At 58.1% G+C, this 21476-nt stretch overlaps 1 protein-coding gene across 1 annotated transcript; it reads left to right on the forward strand.

The window, feature by feature from the left end:
• The first annotated feature begins 15170 nt into the window (after positions 1-15170).
• Positions 15171-21413, forward strand: MNX1 (motor neuron and pancreas homeobox 1). The gene is made up of 3 exons (XM_022589084.2): positions 15171-16031; positions 18864-19024; positions 19611-21413. The coding sequence occupies exons 1-3, from the start codon at positions 15347-15349 to the stop codon at positions 19971-19973; spliced, it is 1209 nt and encodes a 402-aa protein (XP_022444792.2). The 5' UTR covers positions 15171-15346; the 3' UTR covers positions 19974-21413.
• The last annotated feature ends 63 nt before the right edge of the window (positions 21414-21476 follow it).

Raw genomic sequence — 21476 nt, forward strand, 5'->3', positions numbered from 1 at the left:
TATTTCAGAACTAATATGATTTTCACCCGCAATCTTCCAGGACACGAACTACCCTCTCCCTTTCCCGCTGCCTTAGAAATAAAGGGCAACACACAGACTGAAATCTGCCTGTCCCTCCCCCATCAAAACACCAAAACTGAGGTGAGCGTTCCTGTGACCAAAGGGAAATCGTGGTCTTAACAATTTCCTGTGCAAGTGACCCGTGAAGGGGAGAAGGCCACAATGCCTGGCACCTCGGCCCCCACTTCCAGCTCCTTCTGCTACAACCAGGAAAGCCAAAGAGAACACATATCCATAAAGCTCCACAGGGTTGTTGAATGACTCAGTGGGTTTTCACAGAGTACTCAACTTCTGAATCCTAGAAGCTAAAAACAAAACCCCCAAAGCAGTCCCTCAGCCTCCTTCCAGGAGGCTGTTCTCTTCGCTCTCAAGAACCCTCGGTGCCAAGGTTTCTGAGGCCTGGCGGCTTTAGGTGAAATGCAAGGTCGTGCTGGGTTGATTTAGTGCATTATTAGTTGTTTATACGGTACTGAGGCAGCACAGGACGCATGAAAGATGACTTTCCGATCTCAGGGAGTAAATCAGGGCCGCACGCGATTTCACTTAATACTTAACTTTAGCCAGTAAACCATTATACCTGTTATGATTCAGGGCAAACACAGTCCCTTCCATTTGCTTATTGAGGAAACAATTTATCTGAGGACATTTAATTGCAATAGTCAAGCCTGCCTTGGGGGTTAATCCCAGTTTATCGGTGCAATTCAAAGCTGTGTGTGCGGTGTCTCATATGTATTATCTAGAGGGAGAGTGTTGACATAACCTGGGTGTTGAGACAGGCCTGCTCCGGAGTATCTGCGCTGTTTGTGTGAGGTATAGGTGCGGGCTGCCGTCAGGCGGGCGTACGGGGATCGTCACTGTTTGTGCTCCGTGTAATCTGAGTTTGCATAATCTAATTGGGGAAAGGCTTCTAATTGGATTTTACTTGGAGCAATACGTGTTCAAATTGTTACATAGATCCAGCACTGTTTGGTTTCTTGTCAATGATTCACGGTATTTTAATGCCCCCCAGACAAACACTAAAGCTCGCCTCACATGTCACCTCGCATTCAGCAGCATTCCACAATTACCTTGGCCTGAATCCCCCCCCAACCCCTCCCCCAACCCCCACTCCTTCCCAGCTGCTGGGCGCCTGTCCATCACTCAGATTTTACTAGCTCTTGCCGGAGTCCGTTCCTGGGTCTTGCCCCTCTCAAGGGGTGACAACCTCTCCACAGCTTGTAGGGACCTGCCTCCTGGGAAGCTGCACCGATGGGGCGGGGGGGGGGGGGGGGGGACGACAGGAAGCCACCTGCTGGGCCCCGCAGCCACCCCTCCCCTCCCCGAGGTCACTAAGAGACGTGGCCAGAGAAGGCAATTCCAAAGATCTTAAAGACGTCTTTCTTTCCCCTATTGGTTATGATTTTCATTTTGTTGGTCATATTTTTGTGGTTTTGGCTTTTAAATTTATTTTATTTTATTTTATTTTTGCGGTACGCAGGCCCCTCACTGCTGTGGCCTCTCCCGTTGCAGAGCACAGGCTCCGGAAGCACAGGCTCAGCGGTCATGGCTCATGGGCCCAGCCACTCCGCGGCATGTGGGATCTTCCCGGACTGGGGCACGAACCCGTGTCCCCTGCATCGGCAGGCGGACTCTCAACCACTGCGCCACCAGGGAAGCCCTGGCTTTTAAATTTTTATCTTTGTCTTTCTGTTTAATATTTACCTACCGGTATTGGGAACCACTTCCTTATTTAATTTTGCTACATTTTAAAAACAAATTTATTTATTTATTTTTAAATTTTTGGCTGCGTTGGATCTTCGTTGCTGTGCACAGGCTTTCTCTAGTTGCAGCGAGCGGGGGCTACTCTTGGTTGCAGTGCGCAGGCTTCTCATATGCGGTGGCTTCTCTTGTTGCAGAGCGCGGGCTCTAGGCATGCGGGCTTCAGTAGTTGTGGCTCGTGGGCTCTAGAGCGCAGGCTCAGTAGTTGTGGCGCACGGGCTTAGTTGCTCCGTGGCATGTGGGATCTTCCCATACCAGGGCTCAAACCCGTGTCCCCTGCATTGGCAGGTGGGTTCTTAACCACTGCGCCACCAGGGAAGCCCAATTTTGCTGCATTTAATATGTGAAATGGAGAACAGCCTGAAGTTTCTCCAGCTGCAGTCTCTCCCCTTCCTGCCTAACTTCTTCCCAGCACCAAGGCATAGCTTTGTAACCTGCTCATTTGCCTTGGGTGGCCCTGGCACCCGGCTGCTTGTCTCAGCAAGTTGTCACTGGTCTGCATCATTGGTCCTCTCTGTGCTCCGGGCCTGGCGGGGTGTTCCAGTGGGCTGGTGGTTGAATTCCACCTCTCGAGTGGCTGACAGAGCAATGGTGCTTGGCTTTTCATCAGAAATATGACGCTTTATCCTGCTGAGTGGTCAAACTGTCCCTGTGCACAATGGCAAATTCTCCGCTACAAGGCACTAGGACAGGAGGCAGACATCTGTTGCAAAGACATTCCTACCGAGAGCTGTTACAGGAACAAGGGTAAGCACGGAGAATCTGTGCTTTGGGCCACACAGGTCTAGATTCAAATCCTGGCTCTGCCACTTGCTGGATGCATAATTTGGGGGCAAAGGAACAGAAGTACCCAGGCTCCATCTCCTCCCTGCAAAATGGGCATAACACCACATATGGCAGCTATACTAGACTGTCCAGCAATTTAAATTACCCCTTCTCCACTGGACTTCCACCATACTAAAAAACCACAAGTGTTAAAAAAAAATTCCCTTCTGTTTGATGATTTTATGATGCTCATCCATCCTCTGTGAGGATGGATGGCAAAATACATTTTTCATGGATCATGAAATTGAGATCCAAGGAAATTAGCAAATTGCCAAGGAAATAGTTAATAAAATGAGAAACGAGAGCAGAACTAGTCATGCTTCTGTTGGGTGATGCAGAGAAAAAATAAGATTCCGACAAGGTTTGCTATGCAGCCTGAGGTCTTTCCTTTGGAATGACCCTAGGAAAGACATTCTGTGATACATCCCATCATACAGGTTGTAGGGTTGCCTCCACCAAGTGCTGGTTCCCCCGAGTGCCCCCACTGTGCATGATTTGACGGTGTTTCAGGTTTTGTTTTTGGCCGCACCGTGCGGCACGTGGGATCTTAGTTCCCCAGCCAGGGATCGAACCCGAGCCCCCTGCATTGGAAGTGCAGAGCCTTAACCACTGGACCACCAGGGAAGTTCCTCGATGGTGTTTCTAATTGTTTCATCTCTGCACGCTTTTTCCTCCCCTAAGAAGCAATTAAGTTCCTTGAGCACAGAAAGGTATTTTAAGTTACTGCTTACTTCAGTATCAAGGTGGTTGTGCAAAGTGGCTTAGTAAGTACTTGCTGACTTGGATCGTGTTAAGTAGCCAGTGTGGACTCCTCCCCCTGGCTGCAGCAGGGAATGTGTCCGGGGAGGGGGTGGGTGTTCCAGAGCACAGTTTCCGTGAGTCCTCACGTACTTGTGTGGCAGAAAACTCACTTTGGGAGGTTACCTGTGCTCCCTGGGCCCCTGGCTGGCCTAACTCTGGCCACGCTCTGACCACGTTCAGACTAAGCGGCGGAGATGAAAATCAAGTCCATCCACTTTGCCCCAGGCGTGGCCGTGACCCCAAGGTGGATGAGGGGGCCAGGCAGATGTCTGCAGAGCTTGCCATCTATTGCTGTCTTACGTATGGCCAAGGACTGCTTTTCCCTCTGACTTGTCAGTAGACAGTCCCAGCTAATAACCAGAAAGACAAGGTGAGCCCATTTGCTTTGACCCAACAGAAGGATTCAGGGTGAATAGAAGGAGATGGCCCGCCCTTTACACCCCCTGGGAAAGGCTGATCTGCTGCTGTGGCGGAGATTTTCCAGCCTCATCCAGATCGCAGGGTCCCCCACACACACGCATCTCAGCCAGAGCTGCGGAAGGAATGGGCTACCAGCTTCAACTGACCTAAAGTCCTCCTCTCTCCTCAAGAAATGCATTGCAGTAAAGCCCACACCCTGCCAGCTACTGTCTTTCCCTGGGAGCAGGTGTCACGGCAGAGGGGTGACTTATGGAAGGAGCATGGCTGCGGGGATCAGAAGACAGGCCCCAGTGCTGCCACAGGACCCTGGGCAAGACCCTAACTTCTCTAATCTGGCTTCCCATGGCCCCTAAGGCCCAGACACACGATGTTAAAATTCCCCCCCAAACCCCTCCCCTGCATTCAGTGAGCAGACCTAAAGGTCGGGACCCCTGTGTGCTTGGAGGAGAGGGGTTTGAGGTTTCTGTGGAAGGGGGTCCTCAACAGAGCCTGTGGCAGGAGGCTGCCCTGAGGGGCTGGGACAGTGTCATGGGCCCTCAGTGCACACGGCATGTGGAATCTTAGCTGCCTAGCCAGGGGTCAAGTCTGGGCCCCCAGCAGTGGAAGCGCGGAGTCCCAACCGCTGGACCGCCAGGGAAGCCCCTCATGTTACCACTTTTAGGACACAGCCCTTGAGGAGAAACCTGGGGGATCTCTTTACTCTGGGGAAGAATTCCGGGGTGCCTAGGGGAGAACTTCCCAGTCTAGGAAGCTGTGGGGAGGGAAGGATCCACAAAATAGGTTTGTAACTTCGTTCCCCTTGGAGGGCAGGGAGAAGAGGGGCCGCGGGGCTCCCAAGACTCTGGCTGGAGTCTTGGGAGCCCCTCCCAAGGAGCCTGGAAGGAACTGCCCTGCCCGCCCTCTGAGCCTTAAGACTGGGGAAGGCTTCTAGGAGTGGCCTGGTGAGCGGGAGGTGGCAGGTGGATCTCCGGAGGGCCACAGGCAGGGGTGAGGGCAGGGGAGTGGCAGGGGACGGTGGTACAGACTGGGGTGCAGCCGCAGGGAACTAACCATCGTCCCTTGGACCCGGGTTCTTACTGCCATCCAGGTCCCACCTTGCAGGGACACAAGGGGGGGCCAAGCCACTGACCCTCGGGGCAAACGCGTGTCTGAAGGAGCCGGGACTGGGGGAGGGGAGAAGCCCCCTTCCTCACCAGCGCCGGAAAGGGTGTGGGCTCTGCCCCCCAGCCCCTCTTCCCCGGTTGGGCGGCTGGGGGGGGGTCCCCCACGTGTTACAGGCATTTGGGACATGGGTCCGGGGAGAGCTGGGGGGCTCGGGGGGCGCGCACAGGCCAGCGGGTCCCAAATCACCGCACAGGGGGAGGGGCGCCGGCACAAATCTTCCCGGGAGGAATTAGTTAATTCGTCAGTTAATTCAGGAAAGGTGGATCCCTCCTCGGTCAAGCTGAACTTTCGGGTTGTCGGATGGTGGTGTGCCCGCCTTCAGCGAGGGGCGTTTGCTCCCCTGAAGAGGCCGAGGGGGACTGGACAGAGAGACGCGGCCAAGCCAGTTCTGAAAATGATTTTAAAGGCTTTCGAGGCTGCAAGGAGGGAGGCGGCAGTGGAACAGGAGACCGGAGGGATCGCCCCCAGAGCCAGCGGGGCTTCGCTGGGCGCCGCGGCCCCATGGGGGGCACGGAGGGGCGCGGGGCTCCTCTGAAGGGTCCTCACCGCAGGGCCACCCGGCTGGGAGCAGATTTAAAATCCAGAGAATCTAAGTAAAGGCCCCGGGCTGCGGAGGTGTCTGCGGGAGCCCAGACTCCACCCCGAGCGGTGCCCACCTACCCGGGGAGCTGCCAGGCGGCCAAGCAGCGCACTCCGGCCAGATGTTCAAGACAGATGAGGGACGAGTAGTTAAAACCCACATTAGATAGTTCTGTCTGGTATAAAATTGCATGTGCTGACCCGTATCTTCTAACTGGAAACGGACTCGAGTCACTTAAAATATTGCAACGTCGATAGGACTAATTAATTGGAAATAAGAAACGAAAGAATACAATTAAACGAGAAGAGAATCATTTTCTAATTTAATAGAGGGACATTTATAAAGATCACAAGCTAAAAGGCATAGAAGGATTCTATCGACATTCTGTTAAACCAGCCGCCACGCCCCGGGCGGGAGGAGGACTGGGGAGCGCGGCTGATTGGTGCCTCCAGGAGCCCCACGTTTGCGTCGGACCCGCCGGCCCTCCCCGCGAAATTCGGTCCCCTCTGCCCGCGGCTCAGACCCAACCGCTCCCGCTCCGACAGCCCCAGGCCGGGAGAAGCCTGCCTCTCCGCCCGGGAGGCCCGGGTTCGCAGACAGATTACAACAAAATTACTAATTGGAAAATGAAATTGTCAAAAAGGCATCTCCCCACCCCCGCATATACAATATCCTTAAAGATTAAGATATTTTATTAGACCCACTTCCTAACAATAATTTATTGCAATAAAACGGACACCGCAGGTCCCCCTAAATTGTCTTTTCATAATGAATAAATTTAAGCAGGCTAATTAATATATAAACTAGCCCGATTTGTCAAGTTGATTTGTATTTTAGTTAATTGTGAAAGTAATTACCACATGGTCAAATTAACAGCTTTCTGGAAATGACCAAGCCTGAGGTTTTATTTCCTTCCTGGGTGAAGAAAATTCATTTTTCCAAGCTCTTGATGTGATGAATAAAAGTCATAAATCTGGGTGATTGGTGCAGGCAGAGTCTAAATGGCTTCATATTTCATTTTAGGTTTAATAGAAATATTCATGCTCTGTTTTAATGAAATTAAATTGAGGGGGGATGGGGCTGGGAGGTGGCAGTGGCCGGGGGCTTAAAGGGACAGCGCACGTTTTTCTTCCCCCACCTGCGGGCCGGGGCGCTGAGGTCACCTCCAGTGGGCAGCCCATCTGCCACTCCTTTCTGTGGGAGCCCAAGGCCTGGAGGTCCTCCTTTGCAGTTCACCTGGGGCGCAGGTGGAGGCAGCAACTCGAGAGCCCCGACCCAGGTGCACTCCCTGGCCGCTGGTGCCCTCTCCCGTGCGCTTGCTGAGGTCACTAAGCAAGGCCAGGGTCAGCCCTGGGTGCAGGTGCAATCCCGCCCAAAGAAAGCCTTTCGGCCTGTTGCTACGCTCAGGCCCGTGCTGACCCGGCAGAATCCGGGGTCCACTCTCTTCTCCCTTCTGTCCCCTGGTAGAAGGGCTGTGTGGCAGCGACCCCTCACTCATGCCCTCTAGCCCTCTACTCTGTACCGCCTGCGACATTCCCTTCCCCTCCAAGGTGATCCTGCCGGAACCTGGACCACCAGCGCCCAGAAGAGTGAACCTAATGCACCGGGCTGCAGAGGCCTCTCCTCGGCCCTCAGAGGAAACGGAAGGGAGTCTTCAGACCCAGGAACTTTGCTACGCTCATTGGCGGTAGGGTGCTCCAAGTTTAGGGGAAGCCCACACTGACAGCCGCTCGGGGCGCCTGGGGTGGGGTGGGGTGGGTGTGAGGTCCGTCGGGGTGTCCCTCGGCCTCAGGACAGTCCTGGATCTGCAGCCCCTTAATGGAGCTGATCTGTGACTTGTTGATTTCCCCTGAGCAAATAAGGCTTTGATGCAGTTCCAGCAAGAGTGGTTAGCTGATGAACTGACAAAAACTAATCAGCTTTATTGGGAAACAGGTTAAGGGCACGGGCGCGTCAATAATTCTCAGCCTGGCCCCTCATCCATTAACCGAGGCAGGCTGATTAGAGTAAGAAGACCCTCTCGCATTTTGCACAGAAATTGCTTTCATAAACTCACCATTATTAGCAGCCGATGCGAGCGGCTAATTTAGAGAAGACATCCCAGGCACGTCACATCTATCATCCGGGTTTATGTATCATTATCTCATTTACAGAATGTCGCAGTATAATATGTGTTTTTGGCAACAGGCTTGGCAGCGCCTGGGCTGCGCCGCTCTTTTTAGCAGCACAGCGGAGACCTCCTCGCCTCCTTCCCCACCACCGGGCTCGGAAATGCCCCCATGAGGGCCGAAGCCGGAGGGTGCTTCCCGGGCGGGCAGCGAGAACTGGGGTCCTCCCCACACCCACGTGCGCCCCTCCCAACGCGCACCTCCAGACGCGTGCACCCCGCGCACGCCGCCCCAGCTGCGCCCGGCTCGCAGGCCCGCGGGGCCCTAGCGCGCGGCCCGACCGAAGAATTTGTTCCAGCCTCGGAGCCGCGGGGTGCGAGTTCGCCGTTGTGCCCGGCATCCCTTCCTCGGGGCTCGGGAGGCGGCGCAGGTGGCCCGGGGCGGCCGCTCCCCTGCGCCTGGGGGGCGCAGTCCCGGCCTCCCTCTCAGGCCTCGGCCGGCTGGGTCGCAGAGGCCCCGGGCCTGTGGGACAGCCCGCCGGCCCGGAAGGCCCCTCTCCGCCCTCCCGGGCTCCCGGGGCGGCGGGTCTGACCTTTCCATCCCCCGGCGGCGGCGGCGGCGGCGACACCGCGGCCCAGATGCGCCCGGCAGACCGGAGTGGGACACCTGTTCCTCCGGCTAATTATTTTAATGTAGGGGGCCCAGCGTCACCGGGTGCGCGCCTCTTGCAGCGACAGACGGCGGCGGGGCCGAGGACCCAATCCAGCCTTTCAATGGAATTTCCCAGATGGGCCGAGGGGAGGCCAGGCGGGTCACCAGGGGCCCTTTAACGAGTTCATTAGCCAAATTATCTTGCCCGCAGCACAGGGCCCAGGAGACTGGGGGAAGGGAGCTAGCGCGGAGCGGTTGCGCGGGCCTCTCTCCCCCCCGGTCTCGGCGGAGGTGAAGGGGGAGATGCTGAGTGCAGGGAAGGGGAGAAAAGCCCCAGCTCAGCGGGCATCGGGGAAGGGGAGGCGGACCCTCCTCTGTTGTTTAGCAGCAGACACGCCACCTCCCTGCCACTGTGAGGTTCACAGGTGGGAGCCCGGCCGGGTCAAAGGCCAAGTGGGAAAAAGTGTTATTAGATGCATCCAATGAAGAGACTATAATGTAATAAGGAACGTGACTGACCGGGCTATGGTGTGAGGCCCGACTGCAGGCCTTGAAGCCAGAGCCTGGCCTCTTTGCTGTGGGTTCAGGAGCAAAGTGCCTTGATTTCTCAGAGCCTTAGTTTGCCCGTCTATAAGATGGGGGCATGGGTGTGATTGCCACAGTTACAATGACTAGGAGGGGACTACTAGGAGGGAACTCTTAGAAGGTGCGTTGAAACAATACCATGAGCACTTGGACATCCCGGCAGGAGTGGGGCTCGAAAATCGGCCTCGCCATCCCCTGCCCCACCGTACTTCCAGCTCTTCTCAGGGCCTCATGTTCCTCGTGGGTGAAACAGTCCCTGTTCACATGGTGGAGCAGGGCAGGGAGTCGCCTTCTGCCCAGCTGACCACATCCCACCCAACCCCACTTAGGAAACCTGGGTGTAGGTGTGATGGGGAGAGAGGCTGCCCTGGGAAAGGCGGAGGAAGCCCAGGGATGGCGTTTCTGGCAAACCAGCCGCCTCCTGTTTGCAAATACAAACACCCCCACCCCAAATCCACCCCAAGTCTGAGATCCGTCCTGGGGCCTTGAGTGTGCACCTGCGGGCAGGGGCTGGGGCCAGGCTGAGAGAGATGAACTTGACCCAGACACCATTTGCCCATCTTGAGGCATATCCCCCAGTTCTGGGAAGTCATGTCAGGTGGAGATCCAGTCTCTCTCTCTCTCTCTCTTTGTCTCTGTCTCTGTCTCTCCCCTCCCCACCCCCCACCCCCCCGCAGCCTGAGCTGCTGCCACCTCAGCAACTACTAAATACACCGATTAGCAACAACTTCCTGCCATTATCCACCGTGGATTTGGACATTAGCGCGCTACTGCCCAGCCATAATTTCGAGTCAGAGCGCACTAAAAAGTTCACACACTGAAGCATTAAAACGCCCCCAAGCAACGTCTTCCGTGTATTTGTGCTTCTCCCCCGTGCTGTCATCCTCACCCCCACCCCCACCCCGCCTGCGGGTCAGCAGCCACCGTTCAGGCTGGAGTGGAGCCAGCCTGCGTAGGTCTGACCTCCTAGGGGCCAGAGCTTCTGGCTCGGACTCTGCAACCCTCTCCTCCTGCCGTGGAGGGGGTGTCGAGGGTGGGGAGGTGTGGCCAAGCACCTGGGGCCACAGGGCTGCCTGAACACCTTAGAAGGTGGGTCCTCGATGACCAGACACATTCCCCTGGGAGATGGGAAAGCCGGGCTCTCCCAAAGCAGATAAACATCGTTCTCAGTCTTAAATTATCGAGGCGCAAGACTCACAGAGAACTGTAGGTCCCCGTTAGCGATGGTTTGGAGAGGGGTCCTGTGGGCCTCTGCATTCTGAAAAAGCTGGCTTCGCAGGTGCACGCACTACATACCTTGTTTCCGATAACAGCTTGAAGTAGAGGCCACTGTGTGAACCTGCAATTAAATTACATTTAATTTAAATCCTCTGGCAAAAATACAGTCTTCTGGGGAAGTCTCTGTTGAGGGCTGTTTTCCCCCAATGTGATGAAAGGGACTCCAGTGAACTTCCCCCCACCCCACGTTCCCGAATTCTTGGGGAGAAATTTGTTTCCCTTTGTAACCCAGGAAGTTCGAATTTGTGCCGCAGAAAGGCTGGAAACGCTCTCCTTCCCTGGGTCAGAAGGAAACCTGCAGGGGAATGGGGACCGTCTCCTCCCGGGGGCCAAACGCTGAGCGGGGCACCGCCAGGCCTGTCCCTTGCCTTTGGTGTCCCGGGAAGCTGGGAGGCTGCCCAAGGTCCGAGGGTAACGCAGATATTTCTGTATTTGGAGGAAATTTCCAAAAATAGAAGGCCCGTAGCTTGCCGGATTGTTGGAATGTTACGAATTTAAATCCCGCAGCCTTCCCCGACCTCTTAGCAAGCCCTCGGCAATGAGCCCATGATCTGGGGCTGGGTCAGGTGGAGAGGGCCAGACCCGCGACCCCGGGACGCCCGGAGGTGGGCCCGGTTCCGGTCCAGGCCCCGGGGCGACACGAAGCCGGGTCCGCAGGGCGAGGCCGGGCAGCGGGGCCGCGGGATAAAGCGGCAGCCCGTCCTGCGGGTCCCACCTCGGGGTGGAGTGCGTCCGTGGGCTCCCACCTTTTCCAGGCCCTTTAAAAGGCCGAGCGCCCCCGGGTCAGGGAGGGAGGTCAGCAGATCAAAGGGCGGCGCTAACTACGAGGTTCCTTTGGCCCTCGGGGCTCTGCTGCTGGGGGGCGGGGGACACCTGCGCGGACCCGCCCCTCCCCCGCGCTCGCCTTCCGGTGACCCCAGCCCCCTCCCCCCGCGCCCGCGTCCCCAGGCCCGGCGCGGTCCCCGAGTGTCTCTCCCGCGGTTTCCTTCCTCGCCCTCCCGCCTCGCTACAGAGCTACTTCCCCAGCCGCAGACCCGAGGGTCCCTACACCAGCATCTTCGCAGAGTAACTCGAGTGCCCCGGTTCGAATCCCATCGCCACCGCGAGTTTGGGTCTTGCCCTCAGGCACGTTACCTAGCATACCACGCCTGTTTCCTGAAGGAAAGCCCGAGAGGTTAAATTGAAGTTTAGCTGAGTTCATCCGGGCGTCGGGGGAAGGCATGGTTTCAGCAGGACGGGCTAAATCACCCGCACCGGCCCTGGTCTCAGTTCTGGAAACCTCAAGCTCTGGGAGGGTGGGGTGTACAAAGCGGTCACCAGGGAAAGTCCTCTTCCAGCCTGTGTTCCAGGGCCAGCGGTCCAGAGTCGCCTTCATGCTGGGTGCTCTGTTGTGCCTGCCCCACTTCATGAGAAAGGAAGCAATCTGTAAACGATGAAGAAAGATGCTGCCTCCCATCATCTGAATATGTGACTATATAGGGTTTATCCCAACTCCATATACGTAATTCCAGACATGGATGAAAACAGCTCTTTCTTTTGCAAATGTTTGTAAAAACCACCAGTTCTCCTTTCTAAGGAGTGGGAGAAAGGGTAGTGCAGGCATTGTTCAGTATCTAAAGGAAGGCCCTATGGAAAGAGAAAGGGATGCATTGGCGGGAGGGAAGGGACCGGATGGGAGCCAGCTACGTGAAAGGGGCACCAGGCCCTCAATGCTGCTTTGCTTGGGAGCTGGAGAGTTCTCCCCGGTGTCCTGGGGCTGGATGCTGTCCCTGGGCACCTGGAGACTGAGGCTGGGAGCAGCCCTCAGACCAGACCTTTGATCTCTCGCTGCGGCCCTTCCCAAGACCAAGCCCTGCTCCTGTCTGCCCAAAACCTGCTTCAAAGCCAGCTGGGCTGGATCAATACAGATGCTGGAGACAGGAAGAGCCCTGGTGTGCTCAACTTCACACACCATAAACCACACAAAGACCCCAAGCTTCCGAGACCTCTTCCCCTCTCTCTCCCTCTCTCTTCCCGTACAACTTCACAGACACCTCCAATATGTCTTCCCTAATTCTTAACATAAACAGGGTATCTGATCATTTTAAAGTCATTCAGCACTGCAGGGTCCATTTTGTCTAACCCCGACTTTTCGAGACAAAGAAAGAGAAATCCATCAAGATAAAGAAGCTGCAGCCACACTGCATTTAGAGAGGTGGCCAGGACCTGGGCCCAGGGCGGGCAGGCTGAGTCTACTTCGGATCCGGCACCTGGGCCCCTCGGGTGCTGTGGACTCGAGGGGGGGGTAACCAGATGAACCTGCCTGAGCTGGGTCCCACCTGTGGACGACGTCCATTCTGTGTGTACAGGAAGCGTTATTCTCAGCTGGCCCAGGCAGAGTAGAAGCATGGGGGAGGGGGAGATTCTGAGGAGTTTGGGGGCATACTTACTGTAGAACAAAAAAATGGTAAAGTGAATTGCTCTGGGAGTTATAACAAAAATAATTTTGTTGAGGAAGATGGGGTGATTTATGAAGTCTAGACTGCACACCCCCACCACCAACCAAACTAGCCCCGGCAGTGGTTATTTCAGGTAGGAGAGAGGGGCGTCAGGCTCTCCAAGATCCACCTTGGGAAATTTACTTTGCACCCCTTCCCCTGCCCCAACCTCCTACATCATTGCCTTCAGAACCAGCAGACGGAGGAGGGGGAGGGGATGAGACACGGGAGAGGCAGCCGGCCTCCGAGCTCACCCCCATCAGAGGAGGGGGCCACGTTTGCTTGCTCTCTCTTGGAGAGGTAGAGTGGCAACAAAGACACTGTTACCCTTTCTCGAAGGGTGAAGGTCTCCTGTCCCAGAACAGGTGGCTAAGCTCAGGTATCTTTGTAAAACCCTCCTTCTGCAGAGGGAACAGACAGGATGGGGAACAGGGCTGGGGATACCGGGAACATTGAGGGCAGCAGGTGGGAATGGTGAGGCTCCTGCAGTCAGACCTGACCTCATTCCAAACTCTGAGGCGTAACAGTTTGCGGGCATGAGACTCTCAACCTCTTTGAATCTGTACTCTGTGAAATAGAGATTTCATCTGGTATCATAGGGAGGATTAAGGAACATAATTCTACAAAGCGCATGGCACATTGTAGGTGTTCAAGAGATGTGAGTGTACCCCTGTCTCCACTCAGAGACAGAAGGACTGCATTTTTACCACCACAAAGACATAAGAAAGAGATATGAGAGACAAGACAAACACCATGTAAGTGCTGTTATTTCTATTTACAAGTTAATATTGGATTTTGCAAAGCTATATAACATTTATTCCACTTGCTGTCACTTCTCCACTGCTAACCTCCCAATCTTCCAAGTAGTCCTGTGAGTCTCGGAACTACACTGTTACAATGAAAGAGAAACACTGCTTACCCACAGAATCACTGCAATCCACTCTCACCTGGGTAAAAAAAGCCTTTTGAAGGGAAATGACTTGTTCCCTGTATTTACCTTTAAACATCCCTCTTGTGGCAACCTGACCTGCTAATTTTAAAGTTTACCTGGCCCTGTTTGTTTGGTTTTTTTTCTTGGTCCTCTGCCCCTCCCACAGCCCCCTTCCTGTCCTTTATTCACCTCTCACCTGCACGGGAAGCCAGGCTTCCAGAACCCGAGCTCCTTCTCGAATTCTCACATCTGTCTGGGGAAGATAACTAGGTCTAACGGAGGTATTGACAAAGACCGGTGTTGGTGGCCTCTGGGCTCCTTGACCTGCGCGTCCATTCTTTCTGCTTCAAAAAGCCTTTGGAAGTGCTTTTACTGTAAATATTTGAAGTGTGAGTATGGGGCGGAGGTGAAGTCTGGATTCTCATCCCACTCCCTTGCTCAGACAAGGGAAGCCCTTTCCTCCAATTTTCCAGGAGCTGCAGGCAGCAGAGAGCCTGCATTTTCCAGCCTGGGGCCTGGGGCTAGCAGGATCCGTGACCGGCCTCGGCTGACTCCCGCCCGGCTGGGCTTCCCAGGGCCCAGATGGGTGCAGTCTCCTGCCTGCCCACGGGCCGGTGTCCCTCGGCAGAGGAAGAGCTCTGTAATCGAGGTCCTGCTCCATGGCGGGTGGACGACGTCTCCAAGCCGACCTGGGTCCTGCAGGCCGCTCGCACCAAACTCTCACCTTGACCGGGAGGACTGAAGGCGCGGGCTTGTGGAAGGCAAGCTCGCGCTCGGGTACACGTATGCCTCACTCGCCCACAAACAACACCTGCAACGCACAGAACTTCCCCGGAAAGGTGAGGGGGCTGGCGACAGGGACACAGACCCCTCGGGCGCAGGGCTTGGGGACCAGAACGGTCTTCGCTGAGCTGCCTGCACTGAGCAGAGCGGCTCGACCTGGAAGCAGCGTGGGCTCTCCTTGCAGAAGTGGACACACTCAAGCGCCAGCGAGGAGGAGGGAGAGGACGCACGCTGCTGGCTCTAGGTGACACGAACTCAGACCCGGACAGCGTGTGTCGCGAGCTGGACTCCGGCCGGGGGGCCCACACGGACCCCGGGGGTTGCCAGCCCCCGCCGCCCGCTCAGCGGCCGCAGGAGGGCGAGCAGGCACCCCAGATTGCGCCTCCGAGTCTTCCAACCCTTGTCTCGGTCCCGCCCCGCCTTCGCGGTTCGGCACCCTGGGCTGTTTAGGACCCCGCGGCGCAGGGGCGGGGCGGCGGGCGACCGGGACGGTGACAGGTGCGCCACTCGGCCAATGGCGGGGCCTGAGCCCCTCCCCAAGCCCCCGCCGAGCGCGCCAATCGGCGGCCGCGCTGCGCTTCAAGTGCGCGGAGGGGCGCGGGTCCCCAGCCCGGCGCCAGCGGCCTCGGCGCGGTCGCCTGCGGGCTGCAGCGCTGAGCCGGGCTCTCGGCCCCGGCGCGCCGAGCACTCGCGTGGGAGTTTGTGCGAGAGCGAGTGAACGCGGCCCGGGGCGGGGCCCGCACGGAGGAGGCGCCCGGACCATGGTCACCCTTGGCTGAGTTTCCGGCGGCGACTTTGATTACTGGCAAATAATCATAACAATACCGAGCCCCGGGGCTGGCCGCCGCCACGGAAAGACTCCGCGGCCCGGCACGCGGCCGCGTCACGCACCTCGCCGCGCTGATCGCCAACCCCTAACGAGCCGATGGAAAAATCCAAAAATTTCCGCATCGACGCGCTGCTGGCCGTGGACCCCCCGCGAGCGGCCTCGGCGCAGACCGCGCCGCTGGCCCTGGTCACGTCGCTCGCGGCCGCCGCAGCTGGCCCCGGGGGCGGTGGCGGCGGCGGGGCGAGCGGCGGCTGCAGCCCCGCGTCCTCGGAGCCTCCCGCGGCGCCCGCCGACCGCCTGCGCGCCGAGAGCCCGTCGCCACCGCGCCTGCTGGCCGCGCACTGCGCGCTGCTGCCCAAACCGGGCTTCTTGGGCGCCGGCGGCGCGGGCGGCGGGGCGGGCGGAGGCGGAGGCGGGCCCGGGGGGCCCCACCACCACGCGCACCCCGGCGCCGCCGCCGCCGCTGCCGCCGCCGCCGCCGCCGCCGCCGCGGGGGGCCTGGCGCTGGGGCTGCACCCGGGGGGCGCGCAGGGCGGCGCGGGCCTCCCGGCGCAGGCGGCGCTCTACGGCCACCCGGTCTACGGCTACTCGGCGGCGGCGGCGGCGGCCGCGCTGGCCGGGCAGCACCCGGCGCTCTCCTACTCGTACCCGCAGGTGCAAGGCGCGCACCCCGCGCACCCCGCCGACCCCATCAAGCTGGGCGCCGGCACCTTTCAGTTGGACCAGTGGCTGCGGGCGTCCACCGCGGGCATGATCCTGCCCAAGATGCCGGACTTTAACTGTGAGTACTGCGCAGCCCCCGAGCCTGCGGAGGGAGGAGGAAACGGGGGAGGGGAGTGCTGGCAGAAGGTTCTCTCGTGCGTCCTCCTCCACCTGGCACCTCCTTCTGCTGGTTCTCTGCTCCGAGCGAGCTGTGGGAGCGCCGCGAGGCCGCCTCGGCTCTGCCCGGGGCCTCGGAGGACTCGCGCGGGCTGCGCGATGTGGGATTGTTAGCGAATGATTAAAATACCCACGCGCGGACCTTGCTTCGCTTCCTCCCTTAATGGGAAGGGGCAGCTGAAGGTGTGAGACTAAAACCTAATGATTAACCGGCAGGCTAGAGGAGAAGGAAGTGGTGGGGGAAGGCGAGCCGACGAGCGCCCTGGAGTCAGGTGTGCCTGGGAATCGGGGGCCACCGAAACCAGGGGTTTATCCTCAGGGAAACGGACGTGACTTCGGTCCCGCATTCTGGGTTCTGGGGAGACCCCCGGTCCCTCCCAGGAAAGGGAGCGCTCCCAGAGTTAGCGAAGGAGAAATGAGCTTCAAGTGGCCCAGGGACGTAAGGCAGGGGCCCCGGGCGACCTCCTGGCCCTTTGCGGGGCTCTGCCCGCCTCTGGAAGGGCGCTGGGTCCGGGGTGCGATGCCCAGGAGGCGGGTGGCCTGACTTGAACAGAGAGATGGCACGCTCCGGAAGGCCGAGAGATGCGCCCTCCTTCAGGGGCTCTAAGCAGCAGGTGCCCGCCTCCGAATTCAGGGCGCCTAGCACAGCGCGCAACCCTCCCCAAGACCGCAACGCGGGAGGGCTGGCCATCTCCAACCCGAGAGCCGCCCAGTTGTGGGCGGCGTGCTCGCCACCCAGGCGGGACACCTGGCCGAGGCCTGAACCTCTCTCTCTCGGGCTTTCCTGGCGCGCGCGGGCGGGCGGGCGCGCGGGAGTGGAGTTCCAAAGATTCTGGATCTCAGGTCCGCTCGCTCCACCCGGGCACCGCTCAGAGGAAGATGCTTGAGGCTTAACGATTTCAGCCGCCAAACACCCAAACAAAGAGACCCGATTGTTTCCGTCTGAATGGATTTGTTTAGACTGGGGAGACGCAGGCACGGGAAGGGAAAAAAAGCAAAAAAGAAAACAGAAATAAACACTTGCCAGAATTCAGATTCCTCTAGAAGCTACGGTCGTGACTAAACAGAGAAAAGCCAGGATCCCAGGAGGCTGGAGAAGTCACAGCCGGGTGAGAAAATCCCAGCATGTGCGCTGTCTGCCCGCGGCCACCCCAGGCTGCTCCCGGCTCAGCTCCCAGAAGGCCCTAATGGCCACCCATCCCTTCCGTTGGAGTCACCCCTCCCGACCCCAGGCAAAGAAGAGGGCAAGCTTGCTCTCACTTCTGTGGCTTCAGGCATATCTGAGCTCCTGATCTGGGGTCAGCCAAACCCAAGGCACCCTTCCAGGCCTGGCCTCAGAGCCCAGCAAAGCCCTTCTGATGGAATGCCACCCCACGCATCTTTTATTGTGACCTGCATCTCCCAGAGCCTGGCAGGCTTAGTCTCCCACTGATGGGGGGGGGCAGGCAGTGGTGATCTCCACACAGGCCTCCCCTGGGCTCTGGGTTCCCTGGCCACCCGGCTGTTTTCCCTGGCCTGCGTGGAGCCCAGGATTGCCCAGAAAACCGACTAAAGCCACATCCCTTTGCCAACACACTTAGTCCATCTCTTATTCCTAATCTCGACCCAGAGTGAGCTAATTAAAACCCAGCCAGCTTTAAGTTCAGAAAAAGAATCTGAACACCGAATCCTGAAGGGCAGTAACAGACAGGTGACCATGCCAGAATGGGCTCCTCTGGTCGCTGGAAACCTGTTTGGTTTCCTTTAATTGGTGTCTTAGCCATCAGATGGCATTTCCCAAATGGTCCCTTCAGAGCCAGTGTTTTAATTAAAGTTCTAATGTATTGTCAAGTTGGGAATTCGGGGCCTTGTTTAACTAAAGCGGGGGGCGTGGGCCTTCCCATAAAGCAAATTGCCCATCCCATGGGAGCCTGAGCTCATCCTGCCAGGGGCTGGCCTCTTTTCTTTCCTTTCCTTTCTTTTATTGTCTAACACTTGTCAGGCTCCTGGGAAATCAAGGGAAGTCTCGCTTTGAGGTCATAAAATTCTCTGTGATGTAACCGTGTGAAATTATGTAAATAAAGCCAAGAGACCTCCTTGAACACGTAGAAAGCCGGATCCCCCTGTGCCTAGGCCTTTAATTTGCGTAATGAGAATTGTCCTGAAAGGCTTCCAATCTCCCAAGGCTCTGCCCCTCTGGACCCTGGGCCGGCGTTGTCAGTAAAACATTTTACATGCGGGAGAGTCTCTGATGAATACGCATATTTAGGACAAGAATTTGGTCCTTTTCTTCCCTTCCTTCCTTCCTTCCTTCCTCAGCTTTTCCCCTTTTCTCCTATTCCTTTTGTACCTCAGGAGGTGGTGGTGGGAATCCTGCACCACTTCTTCGCTGGGCAGGAAGAAGTAGGAAGTGATTCCGGTGGCCTGTGTGGATTGGGCCTGAGTTGGGGAAGGCGCCGGGAGGAGTGGGGAGGAGGGGGTCCCTGGGCCTCTGCTACTTGCCTTTCTGTCCACCTGCTTTCTACTAACGCCCACCCAGGTGGAGAGGATGTGCCTGGGTGATAGGCTCTCTTTAATCAGGACACCCGGGACCCGCCTGGGAAGAAAAGACTTGGTCCCTCTAAACCCAAACCATCTGGGCCCACCTGGCCGAGGGGTCCTGGGCTCCAGGGCTTCCTTGGGGAGGGACGCTGACACTAAAGAAAGAGCAGCGACCCATGGACTGACCTGGGCTCACGAGCCTCTCCCACCCCAGCCCAGGCGCAGTCCAGCCTCCTGGGGAAGTGCCGCCGGCCACGCACCGCCTTCACCAGCCAGCAGCTGCTCGAGCTGGAGCATCAGTTCAAGCTGAACAAGTACCTGTCGCGGCCCAAGCGCTTCGAGGTGGCCACCTCCCTGATGCTCACCGAGACCCAGGTGCGCCGCTGCGCCGCCCTCAGCGCGTTCTGGCCTCCCAGGGCCACTGCCGCCTCTGCTCTCTTGATCCTCGGCCTTCCTGGGCACCTGGAGCTGTGCCCATTTGACCTTTAGGGTGTGGATTAACATCCCAGCCAGAGTTCCCATCTGCCCCCAGGGTTCCTATACTGGCACCCAGAGGTCTGATTCAGCTGGTTCTGTTGGGCCCAGGAATTTGCACCCCCCCCATTCTGAAGCAGGTGGTCCCCAGGCCACATGAGAGAGATTTCACTCGAGAAAGAGAGGAGGGAACATCTTGAGATTTACAGACAGGTACCCCAGCAGCCCTGGCCCTTCGCACACCTCGGTGCTGGGGTGGGAGGTAGGGGTCTTCGTCTGAGCTTCCTCAGAGCCCCCAGCCGGTCTTTGGGTTTTGCGGACGCACAGGGTGGGGAGCGCCGTCCCCCGGAGCTTCCGAGCCCTCCAGTGGGGAGCCCCACGCCCGGGCCTGGTGATGGAGGCGCGCGCACGGCGGGTGCGGGTGCAGGAGCCCGGGGACTCGGCGGGGACGGAGGTGGCAGGTTTCTCACGCCGCTTGTGCCCGCAGGTGAAGATCTGGTTCCAGAACCGGCGGATGAAGTGGAAGCGCAGCAAAAAGGCCAAAGAGCAGGCAGCGCAGGAGGCCGAGAAGCAGAAGGGCGGCGCGGGCGCGGGCAAAGGCGGCGGCGCCGGGGACCAGGGCGACGAGGAGCTGCTGGGGCCGCCGGCGCCCGGGGACAAGGGCAGCGGACGCCGCCTGCGGGACTTAAGGGACAGTGACCCCGAGGAGGAGGACGACGACGACGACGAGGACCATTTCCCCTACAGCAACGGCGCTAGCACGCACGCCGCCTCCTCTGACTGCTCCTCCGGGGCCGACTCGCCTGCCCCGCGGTCCGGCGGGCCCGGCCACCAGCCCCCGCCCCAGTAGGAGCCCCGCGGCCGGCGGGTGGCGGTCGGCCTGGATGCTGCGACCCCTCCCATGCCCCCCAGGGCTGCCCCCCAGGCCCGCGAGCGGAGGCGGCCCGGCCCTGGGGGCTGCTGCCCTTGTGGGCCCCAGCAGCCGTCTGCTCTTCAAGGGACGGAAAGAGGGAGGCCCAGCAGGTTCAAGCTTGATCTCTGGTTCTTTTTCGTTTAATTTGGTTTGCGCTGGGGGGAGGTGTTTCCGAGAAGAACTGAGCGCTCATCAGGGGAGGCTCCCGGTTCCCCTCCTGCCGAGTGGAGAAGGCGGAAACCTACAGTGTTAAACCACCTCCGAGACTTGAAACCTCTGGACACGCCGTTCTTCTGAGTGCTCAGAAAAGAAAAAATGTTTTGTGCTTATGTATCTTGGGGGGAGGGGGAGGGATTTATGCCATGAGCGTCCAAACTGCTGGAAGTCCCAAAACTGTATTGTCTTTATTTTTGTATATTGTATTTATAAATATATATATAAAGAAATGTCTACTTACGCATGCTAAATTATCATTTAGCTTCTCCCATCGCCCACGATGGAATGTAAAATAAATTGGTTTTTTTACTGGGTGAGAGCGCAAATCTTTTGAGGGGAGTTGTGAAAGCGGGGTTTACTATTTTTGTCGTTGAAATGATGGGCTGTATTCCTCAACTGACAGCAGAAGGTGAAAATCAGAATCGCGAATGGGTGTCCGGACCGCCACCTCTCTGGGCCCCGAGGCCGGTGAGGAACTTGATTCCGGCTGCTGGGGAGTCGCAGGTACGAAGTGTCGGTAAAAATACCCGAGGCCAGGTGTCAGCGCGCGTCCGCGTGCCGGCTCACATCAGTCCCGGATGCGAGGATCTCCAAGGAGTAACTTTGGACGCCATGTACTTATTTTCCTCTTTCTCTGAGGATCTTCTTGCTTCGCCGGCGCTCCAGAAGCGGAAACACACTATTTGAATGTTTCAGAAAACAAGCTCCAAACCACCAGACTTCACTGGTCTCTGGGGTCCGTGCGGCCCGGGGCGCTGCTCGCGCGCCTTTTCCGCATTGCCTCGCGTAGCGCGGCGCTTCTCTTTCTCGTCGGCCCTGGCGTCTCTCCCGAAAAACCTTCTCGGGCCGGCCAGGACTGGTTTTCCTGGATCTGGGCAAACGTCCGCGAGGACAGCACTGGGCGACTGGAGCGCTCCAGCCGGGCCGCGATGGCTGTGGGTTAATAAAGCTCGGCAGCGCGCGCCATCCATCACCCGGGCCGAGCAGGGCCTTCACCCTGTGCCGCACGCATGCCGGGCTCGCCCTCCGCGCGGCTCCCCTTCCCCCACCGCTGACGCGCGGGCCTCTCCTGGGCCTGGAGGAAACAGGTGAGCCAGGGACACTGCTTCTTCCTCCTTCCCTCGTGGCTTCCTCCTTCCTTCTGTTTTTCACTCTTTCTCACCAGCAACTGGGCCGGGGTGCGCCCCTCCCCCTCCCCTCCCCTCCCCCCTCTCCCCTCCCCCT

The sequence above is a fragment of the Delphinapterus leucas genome, chromosome 9 (genome assembly GCF_059928025.1).
Source record: "Delphinapterus leucas isolate spDelLeu-1000000601 "Yukka" chromosome 9, BTC_Dleu_Yukka2, whole genome shotgun sequence".
Classification (NCBI taxonomy): domain Eukaryota; kingdom Metazoa; phylum Chordata; class Mammalia; order Artiodactyla; family Monodontidae; genus Delphinapterus; species Delphinapterus leucas.